Genomic DNA, 11,151 nt, shown 5'->3' with positions numbered 1-11,151 from the left:
AAAAAAAAAAAAAGAAAAGTAAGAGTTAAACAAAAAAAGGGAGGGGGAAAGACTACAAAAAAATACAAAGCACAGACTACACAAGAATGAGAAAGAAAAATTCCTAAATAAAAACCTTGCATCAGGCTTATAGGGCTAACCAGCCCACACAGGACCAAACCAGAAGGCACCAAGAGATGACTTCTTCAATAAAATAATAGAATATCTGATGTGCACAAATATATTAAGGAAAGATTTTAAATAACTGGCAGAGCAGTTTGGGGTGTTCACTGCTGGTATGTACACAGTAAACCAAGCAAATGAAAAACAAAAATAACTGGAAAGATAAAAAGCTACACAAGAAAATATACCATAGTTTATTGAATGGATCATCTCCTCAGCCTATACAGGCATAGTAACAAAAAGAAATGCTCCAATAGGGCGGCGCCTATGGCTCAGTGGGTAGGGGGCCGGCCCCATATACCAAGGGTGGTGAGTTCAAACCCGGCCCTGGCTGAATTGCAATAAAAATATAGACAGCTGTTGTGGTGGGCGCCTGTAGTCCCAGCAACTTGGGATGCTGAGACAAGAGAATTGCCTACACCCAGGAGTTGGAGGTTGCTGTGAGCTGTGTGATGCCACAGCACTCTACCGAGGGCAATAGAGTGAGACTCTGTCTCTACAAAAAGAAATGCTCCAATAAAGTTATCTACTGGAAGAATGAGAGAAATGTTAATTTGTATGACAGAAACAATAAGAAAGAAAATTTTCATTATTCAGATGGGGAAAGTCAACAGGTAATTTCCTAATATATGGCTTGGCGCCTGTAGCACAGTGGTTACGGCACCAGCCACATATACCAGGGCTGACAGGTTTGAACCCGGGCTGGGCCAGCTAAACAACGAACTACAAGAAAAAATAGCTGGGCGTTGTGGGGGGTGCCTGTAGTTCCAGCTACCTGGGAAGCTAAGGTAAGAGAATTGCTTAAGCCCAAGAGTTTGAAGTTGCTGTGAGCTGTGATGTCACAGTGCTCTACTGAGGGCGACATAGTGAGACTCTGTCTCAAAAGAAAAAAAAAAAATACCTAAATCACAATATCAAAAAATAGCAATATATGCATGTTACCTAGATATACAGAAGTGAACACCAAAAATATATTAAGAAAAGCTGCTAAAAAAAGTTAATAGTGATTTCCTCTGGGTAAAGGGAAATGGATAGTGGGTATTGGAAACTTATACAACAAACTGATAAAATCTCAAAATGGATTATCAAAATGCTTACTTACATTAGCAAACAGTAACCTGCTCAGTAACTTTACAACCTAACACTTCTGTCCCTGTTGTCTCGGACTGACTAGCCAGGCCTCTGGGGAAGGATTACCTTGTGCCATTAAACGAGGTGACTTTCTTGGTGATCTCACTGAATTTTCTTCTACTTTGTCCCTCAAATTCCTGCTAGGTAAAACCAGTTCTTCTTCATCAATGGTATCATTGCCACTTTCTTTAACAACTCCTTCATCCATAATATCGTCAAGACCAACAACTAGAATAAAACAAAAACAATGACAACAAAATAAATTTTTAAAAATACTGTGTGTTATTTAAAGGCAATACAGAAAATAATGTGAGACCATTTTAATGTAATACTACAAAGTCTTAAAAATCTATGTTTATTCCCACCCAACATGTGAAACTGCCATTATTAAGCTTCCAAATTAATTTTATAAACATGTACTTTGTGAGGTAATTAATGAGAGTATTAACTACAATCTTTTTTAATTTGACCTCAACTATCACTATCATTTATTTGCTGTGCACTTGTGAATGTTATATGCTACACCTGGAGTACTCAATTATCCCAATTTAGTTAAAGTAGTACAATGAGTTCCATATCCTAAAAAGCTTGATTCCAGGTGCATTCTAGAACCAAAGTTTCTAGTCTAAGTTCCTACTACTTTATGCTACTGGTGTGTAGCAATGCATATGTACTTTTGAGTGGTATCTGCACCACCCCATCCCCCCAAAAAAGAAGAAAATCACAGAGGAAAAAAATGAAAACACACCGTGACTTCCCCTTCCCCCAATGCTGGGAAAAATAGGTGTCTAATATAGCTATATAATTATATTACCTTCTCCTAGGAGAGAGAGAAAGAGAGAGATGGAGAGAATGAAAAAGGAATCAGAACACTAAAGGAAATATTAATATTGTACTCATCTTGTCATTAGGTTTATATTTCTGTATAGGGCAAATGTCACTTTATTAGCCAATATGTATCAGTAACTCTAAATGTGCAACTGTATGAAATCTTGTAAAGGAATGTGACTGTTTAGAACAGAAGGTCTGGATTCAAATCTCTGCTAGAACATTTAAATAAAACTTGATCAAGTCACTTAACCTCTCTATCAGTTTATCACTAAAATGAGAATAACAATACCTGTCCTACCTACCTCACAGGGCTGTTGTGAGGATCAAGTGGGATGAAGTATGAGAACTCACTCTGTAACTTTAGAGCACTACACAAATGTTAGTTATTATCTTCATCCTAGGGGTTAGAAGGAACCTCAAGAAGTTATCTAGTCCTCATCTTTGTATCCAAGTAGAACTTCATTTAAAAGAGCTCAACAAGATAGTGGTCTATCCTAAAATTTAAAGAGAACAAAATTCTTCATAAATATACTTTTAAATGATACAATCTTTTTGAAGAGCAATCTGACAACAAATATTGAATCATGAAACTGCTTGTATACTTTGACCAAGATAAATTACAAAGAATAGAAGAAAGAATGAACTGTGAAGAAAATGCTGGCCAGAAAACGTAGTCTGATACTTGTTAGAATTAAACAAAATGCATGTGTATGTACATTCAGACAGATAGGAAAAAGACAGGCAGGAGACATGACAATTATAGCTAATAATAAGTACTAATTCTTATCTATGAAAGGCAAGAACATATCTTTCTTTAATTTTCAAATGTTCTGCTATAAGCATGTATTACTTTAAGAAAAAGAGCTTTTTTTTAACCACTACGCTATATGTTAAAAGTTTAGAGAATACACTTTAAGAAACTTAATCAAGATTAATTTAAAATATAATTAAGGTAGGGACAGTGGGAAATCCAGTTAGCCTATTCTACCACGACAGAATACTTAAGTTAACCACACATTACCATACAATCTCAAAATTTTAATTCAGAGTGGCCATAAAATTTGTGTATGAACTTGATGGTCCCCCTGTATTAGATCAGCATGTGTATTATGTTCACTTACAAAAGCAAATTTTAAGACTACTTTTCATCAGCTCTGCATAAAAGTATACATATATGCATTACAAAGATGCAGAGATAAACATAAACAGGAAAAAATACAACAAACTGCTGCCAGTGATTATCTCTAATGACATCATGGATAAGGATTTTATTGTTGCTACCGTTGTTTTTCAATGTTCGTTATAATTTCTCTGAGTTTTCCAAATTTTCTACAATGAGCATATATTTTATATTGTAATCAGGAAAGTAAGGAACAATCCAAAAGAGGAAAATAGTCCAGGAGAAAAGCCTGATTAATAGCGTTTGTTGGCAAGAGATGAAAAGGTATGTTATGAATGCTAGAGCTGTACTGAAAAGCAAAATCAACAGGATTTAGCAAACCAAACCTAAAGGTCAATTAGCAGGTTTTTAATTGTACCATTTCCTAGCACTGTCTGACATAATTGCTCCTTCTTCCCTGCTTGAATCCCCTTCTCCTCACCTTGTTTCTGGAACATGATTCCCTCCTATTTCACTAACCACTTTCTCAACATCCTATGATAAACCCTCCCGTCTTAGATGTGTCTACATGTCACTGGGCCCAAGGTCCAGTTCTCCCTTCTCTCGTCTTTATCTACACTCAGACTCACTCATCTCTACAGGATCTCATTCAGGCTTATCTACACTCCAGTGACTCCCAGAGTTACTTTTTCCTCCTCAAGCTCACACTTGATTTTCAGAAAAGTACAATTTGACAATCTCTTAGGCTGTCTAACAAACTCCAAATCACCATCATCTCTCATTCAGATTTATAATGTAAATAGTCTCGTGGTGATCCACCTTTCTCCATTGCCACCTCCTCTCTGCACAACTTATTCTCCACACAGTCATCACTGTCATTCTCCTAAATATTAAGTCGATCACATGACATTCTTATGTTCAAGACCCTCCAAAGTGTTTCCAACACATTTAGACTTAGATTTTGAGTCAAAATTCCTCACCAGGGCCCTTAACAAGCTCTTCCCATGCCAATTTCCCTGACTTCATCCTTAACCATGCTGATTTACTCTGCCCCGATCGCACTGGCTTTTTCCTCATACTGGGAAGCATAAGCCAATCTCAGAGTCTCTGCACCTGGGTAGTCCCTCTGCATAGAGGCTTTTCTCCCAGACACTCAGATAGCTACTCTCATGCCATTCAATCACTTTCTCAGAGAAACCTTCCCTAACCACCATATGCAAAACAACACACACTCGCATTATTGACTACTGATCCTTAGTATATTTTAGCCTTTAATGTTTCACTATATGATTGTAGTATCTGCTTACTGAGGTCTTCTTCAATACAATGTAAGGTTCAAAAGTCAGAGACTCTGTCTCTTATTCTTGGCTGCATTCCCAGAACCTAGAGTAACAACCTGATATAGCAGGTACTCCAGAACAATTTAATGAACAAAAGAGTAAGAGGAAAAGATGGTTTAGGAAACTTGAAACCTTGATAAATGAGAGAAAATAGTTCTATTAAGCCAAAAGAAGCTGAAAAGGAAGAGAAGTTGAAAAGAATAAATTTGGAAGATAATGACTCTACTTTTTAGGTACACTGATGACATGAAAAAAGAGCAGGTAAACGAAGCATCAAAATAATACATCACCACAAAAGACGGGTAAGGAGAATTTGAAGAAGGGGAGGATCAGGAAGGTTAACTGCCTCAGAGAGAAGAAATAAAAAAGCCACTTGTTTCATACCTGAACCAGAGGGTCAGAAGACAAAGGCATTAAGAAGTAATGAAGTGATGGATGGTAATAACCACAAGTCTTATTTTTAAGCTATTTAATAATTAAAGAAAGAAAAGGCAGACAATTAGCTGAAAAAGGTTAAGGGGACAAAAGACAGCTTTTCTATAAAATGAGAGATGAGAAAGGCAGAGGGGAAGAAAATTAGGGACAAAAAGAGAGATGAATGAGGGAACAGAAGGCACAAGAGAATAGGGCATGAGAGAGAAGGGGAGAGCGCGAAGAGGACAAAGACGGCATGAAAATTAATAGTGATCTGACCATGTTTTAGATGCTGGAAAATAACTGGAAGGTAGTGATGCCTTGAGATTAGACATCATCCATAAACAACTTAAAATCAGAATTAAACCTGTATTTCACATGTTTCTCAAAGGTGAGATTTCCAAAAATGGACCTGTTTTTATATACACACACATCCCACCAGATCCTTCAACTCGAAAAGCCCATCTCTATACTAAATCAAGCTCTATACTGCCTCCAAAGTTTCTAGACTCTCATGCTGAACAAAACCCCCCAAAACTGAAGCACCTCCAGTAATGCTTTCCCCTTCCTCCCACATTCCAAAACTAGGTGTCATTCTTATTTTGAAATCTTTTTTTCCCTAAAGTCTGATCCTTAATGCCAACTATATAATAGAAGAAATAACTGACCTAGAAGTAGTTGTGCTGAATTTTACCTTTACATTGTCACATAATTAACATTCCAAATATGAAGAGTTCTCTACTGTCCCTGATTTCTAATTCCCTTTTATGTGGTGTAAAAGTGATTATTTAAGCCAATCCCTATTGTTGAGAAATGCAATAAATCTAATTCTAAATGGTTCTGATATCTATGATCATACTCAGATCTCTGTTAACCTGAATTTAGATCACATTAAAATTCCTACCATACCAACCCTAAATAAACCTGCTTAAGCAAAAAGTTCTTGACACTAATAATGCTTTATTCCACCCTATTTAATTACAATTTATCTTTTTTAGAAGGAAGAGGCAAACAAGATAAAAAGAAAACAAAATCAAACCCTTCGGGATTAAATTTATTCAATTTCTCAACAACAGGGTTTGGTTTAAATCTTTTTTTTTTTTTAGACAGTCTCACCACATTGCCCTGGGTAGAATGCCGTGGCATCACAGCCCACAGCAACCTCGAACTCTGGGGCTTAAGCGATTCTCTTGCCTCAGCTGCCCAAGTAGCTGGGACTGACTACAGGTGCCTGCCACAATGCCTGGCTATTTTTTTGTTGCAGTTGTCATCACTGCTTAGCTGACCTGGGCTGGGTTTGAACCCGTCAGCCTGGGTATACATGGCCAGCGCCTTACTCATTGAGCTACAGCTGCTGCTTGCTTTAAACCATTCTAAATACCATACAAAGGAGAGAATTACCAGTCAAGAATAGTAGAGAATTCTTCATATTTGGTATGTTTTAATTATAGGGGCAGTACAAAGGTCAAACTCAGACCAACTACTTTTAAGTCAGTTATTTCCTCTATTATACAGCTGGCATTGAGTATCACCCTTAAGGGGGGAGAAATATGATATCTTTGCACTATCAAAACAATAAAGGCTAGATATCACTTGTATAGAGCTTGTATTTCTGAAGTAGGATTTAAAAACATACTGATACCTCCTATAAAGAGAGCCTCCACATTGCAGATGGCCACCCAGCTTGTACTAGGCCTCCCTCTATTGAGAATTCCTTCCTTCGTGGGTGATTCACTGACTCCAAAAAGAAGGTGGGATGTGATATATTCCATCAAGTTGTATGTTCCAGTAAAATTAACCATTTGGAGCTGAATTTATCTTTTTAGATAGTATCATGTTCATAATTTGAAAAATTAAATAATGCTACTAGGCAGACACACTATTTTTCCCTCTTCAATGTCTTCTTACAATAAATTTTAAAAGACACGTTTACTTAGTAGTCAAAAGTAAATATTAATAAATACTAATAAATATTAACAAATATTTATTATTATATAAATGTTAATAAATATTAATAAATTAATCAATAAATGGCTTTCCAGAAAGATCATTAAAAAAATTATAACATAGCCGGACACTGTGGCAGATGCCTGTAATCTCAGCTACTTGAGAGGCTGAGGCAAGAGAATCACTTAAGCCCAAGAGTTTGAGGTTGCTGTGAGCTATGACACCACAGAACTCAACTGAGGGCGACAAAGTGACTCTGTCTCAAAGAGAAAATAAAAAACATTACAGTGCAAAAAGCTTCCTATTAAGTCTCAATAATAACTTAGTAGCATTGCATTTCAGATTTGTAAAAGAAAAATGGTTGCTAAAAAAGCTTTAAAAGTGGCTCGGCACCTGTGGCTCAAGTGGCTAAGGCGCAAGCCACATACACCTAAGCTGGCAGGTTCAAATCCAGCCTGAGTCTGCCAAACGACAATGACGGCTGCAACCAAAAAACAGCCAGGCGTTGTGGCAGGTGCCTGTAATCCCAGCTACTTGGGAGACAGAGGCAGGAGAATCGCTTAAGCCCAGGAGTTGGAGGTTGCTGTGAGCTGTGATGCCACAGCTCTCTACCCAGGGTGACAGCTTGAGGCTCTGTGTCAAAAAAAAAAAAAAAAAAAAAAGCTTCCACACTTCAGATTTACATACTACATACTCCCTTTGTTTATGTCTGTGGCTTTGTCTTTGTCTTCTCCTAGGGTCTTAATGGTTTTTCTCTCAACAATTTATGTGAATTCTTTATGTAATATCTATGTTATCTTATTTTAGTAGTTGGCATCAATCTAATTTTTTCTTCACAATGCTATCTTCAATTACTTCAACACTATGATTTCTGCTGTAATTTATATTTAACACACTCTGAAGTCTTACGTTTAAACGATCACAAATATTTCAACCTTTGCCAACCCTTACATACAAGAGGCATTTGCACGTATTTTCCTGGAAAGGGGATGTTCCATTAAACAAGTCCAAAAAACACTGAGTTAAATGAAGTTAAAATAGTGTGTTCACTACAGAACTTTAGAGTTATGAGGGAAAGATGTATATGTGGTATAGAGTAATTGTTTCCCAAGCTTTATTTTCTCATTCACACCCCTCCCCAAAAATGTCAAAATGGAAACATTGGTTATTTCAAAAAACATTTTTCCCTTCCTTCTTATTCACATTTCTATTCCATCTTGTACGAAATGTTTTGTAAAAAAAAAAAAAAAGAATTTCCAAAAAAATGTTATGTGAATGAATACACGTGTGAATGCCTAGAAAACGGAGCTAGAAACATACAGACTCAGCAAAGGTTTTCTATGGAGAGGGAAAGGTTACTGGTGTTTTTATTTTTCATCTAAGTAGTACATGCAAAAAATTTTAAAAGTTCTAATTCCATAAAGTTTGTTAATAAAAACATTAATGCCTTGTACCCATTCACCCTCCCTCCACTTCCCTCTCTGAATCACAATTTCTTCACTAAGAACCCTTCAGCAAAGAGTTAGTTGCTTTGAAAATAAACAAATGTGCTTCCTAACACAGTGCCTGCTATGCAAGCCATAATACTTAAATAAATGATATTATATTCGTGTATACTGGCAGGTTGTCTCAAATAGATTTCTATATCCCTTTTTTGGTTAACAACAAAAAAAAAGATTTGTATATCCCGAAATTCCCTGATATTTTCCCCATTCCCAACTGTCTAAATTACTGCTCTAATGCCAAGATTACTCCATCAGGCTAATATAAAATAGAAAGGTAATTATTCCCTAAAAATTTAACATTTTAATTCTGCCCTTAAAATACTATGAACCATTCACCTTTAAATTAATTCCTTTAAAAATATTCATTGAACTCCTACTATGTAAAGCATACTGTCCTAGATTATCCTATAAGAATCAGAATTGTCAAGACAAATGATCTGGTTTCTTCCACAAATATCATCCAAAAAAAGTGAGGTAAACTTATATAGACTGAAATAAATTACTTATCAAATAATTGAGAGTATTGACCTTATGTCAATTCTGAATAAAACTATAAAAATGAAGAAATTGAATAAAAACGATAAAATAGTTGAAAAATGTTAAAAACTATTTTTAAATGTTTTAAGTAGATGTTACTAAAGTCTTTTAAAAGATAATGAATTCTTGCATTTCAGAGGTAACATACTGAAATACTAAGAAACTAAATCCTATGCTTTCCAGGCTTCAAAACAGTCCTGGGGTTGGGGGGCCCCAAGGATGAATACAGTATAAAGGAAACAATTAACTGTTAAGCTGAGTAACAGATACATGTGGGTTCATTATCCTATTCTCACTATTTCTACATGATTGTAGATGGTTTCCACAAAGTAAAATCTTAAAAATTGTTCCCAGGAAGCTTCATTTTAATGAGTGAAGCAAAATCCATAGCATGTCAGGTGATAAGCCACCTGAATAAAAGGAAAGGGTAACAGGGAGTATGAAGGAGGGAATAAAAAACAGTTCATAATGTTTTATTTGGAGTTTCGGGTTGGGGGTGGTGATGGTTTATAAATTTTAATACAAAGGAAAGCTAGGGAAGAAAGGAAAGCCATATAGATATTGGCCTGCGTTGCATAAGAGTTCTGACCAAGGAGAAATTCAAGCTCTCATCTGTTTTTCAAGCTGTGTACATGAGAAAGTGGTGTCCTTACCTAATTTCCAAAAAGGTACTATACAGTACCTGAAGTTGATGTTACTGAGGTAATGCTGGGGAGGTACCTTTCAAGGAAAGAGACTCTCAGAGGCTGGAGCATGCCTAAGATATTGGAGGAATAGTGTGACTAGGTTAGAAAGAGAAGAGGAATACAGCCAATAAGAGCACAGAGGATCTTGCAGCCTATAAGGACTTAAATTTTTTTCTTTGAACAAAAGAGTTACCAGACCATGTGAGCAAAAGGTTGACATAATCTAACTTTTCTTTTTTTTTGCAGTTTTTAGCTGTGGCTGAGTTTGAACCCGCCACCTCTGGCATATGGGGCCAGCGCCCTATTCCTTTGAGCCACAGGCACGGGCCCCATAATCTAACTTTTTAAACTCTTGGTGCTCCTTTGAGAAGACTATAAGGAATTCCAAAGGACAGTAACAGAGACGCCAATTGCAGGCTACTACAATGATGCAGGAGAGAGACAGTCATGGCTAAAACACGGATGCAGTGAAGAAAGTGGAAAATAGATGTAGCCAGATTCTGGACATATTCTGGGGAAAATGCCAACAACATCTGCTGATGAACTGAATTTGGATATGAAAAAAAGGGAGAAGGAAAGGATGACTTACAAGTCTTTGCTGAGCAACCTGAAGGAACTTTCATTAAGAGATGGGAATGACTATAGGAATCAGTGTCGCAAAAAGACAGGGGAACAGAGGAGTATCACGAGCTCAACTTTAAACATTAAGATGACCAATAAACACCCAAAGCAAGTAAACCAAAGTAGCCATAGTCTAGTCTACAGTTCAAACAAGAAGTTGTAGCTAAGGGTGGATACACTTGAGAGCTAAATCAGAGGTACTTGTAACCTATGAAATCAAGACAGCACAAAAAGTAAGTATAAACAGAAAAGGTGTCCACACTCTGAACCAAACTCTACTGTTTAGCGATTAGGAAGGTGAAGAGGAGCATCAAAAGAAACAGAGATGCAGCAAGAGCCAGGAAGGTAGGAGACTAAGGGAGAGCTGTAAAACAGGGATCAAGTGAATAAATCATTTCAAAAAGCAAAGTTCAGCTGAGTTAAACAACACTGTTAGTTGCAAGAAAAAAGAAATGGACTTTGGATCTAGTAACGAGACAGTGCCTGGTGATCTACTAGAGTAATAAAGGTGAAATCCACATTTGGAGGAGTTTTGCCATAAACAAAAGAACAGAACAATACAAGCATACTAATAAATACATATAAAAGATGACATGTGATGACACTGAAATTTAACTGTAAGGGCGTTCACAAACTTTTATACTTCTTTTCCAATTCTCACAAGCACAGACAAAACGAAGAATAAGGAAGAAATCCCATCACATAACTATGAACTGTATCTGTAGAAAACAGGCAGAAACCTAACCTCAAAACATGATCTTCTAGAGTAGCTAAATATAGAACCTCATAGTAAGAGTTAAAAATGTACTGAAGTGCGACTCAGCGCCTATAGCTCAAGCGGCTAAGGCACCAGCCAC

General features: G+C 36.6%; 1 protein-coding gene across 5 annotated transcripts in view; it reads right to left on the bottom strand.

Moving 5' to 3' along the window:
• The window catches only part of PHF3 (PHD finger protein 3), a 105,753-nt gene that overhangs the window by 47,910 nt on the left and 46,692 nt on the right, over positions 1-11,151 (bottom strand). For 4 of the 5 annotated variants that reach the window (XM_023513130.1, XM_023513131.1, XM_023513129.1 and 1 more), the window contains one exon: positions 1,360-1,521. In XM_023513130.1, coding sequence (XP_023368898.1) covers positions 1,360-1,521 — 162 coding nt within the window. Of the gene's footprint in view, positions 1-1,359; positions 1,522-2,426; positions 2,596-11,151 lie in introns of those variants that run through there. The other variant, XM_023513132.1, reaches the window with a different exon arrangement.

Source organism: Otolemur garnettii, unplaced genomic scaffold (assembly GCF_000181295.1).
Source record: "Otolemur garnettii isolate 467f Iridium unplaced genomic scaffold, OtoGar3 scaffold00035, whole genome shotgun sequence".
Taxonomy (NCBI): Eukaryota; Metazoa; Chordata; class Mammalia; order Primates; family Galagidae; genus Otolemur; species Otolemur garnettii.
The sequence above is the reverse complement of the archived record's forward strand: the minus strand, read 5'-3'. Positions and strand labels throughout refer to the sequence as shown.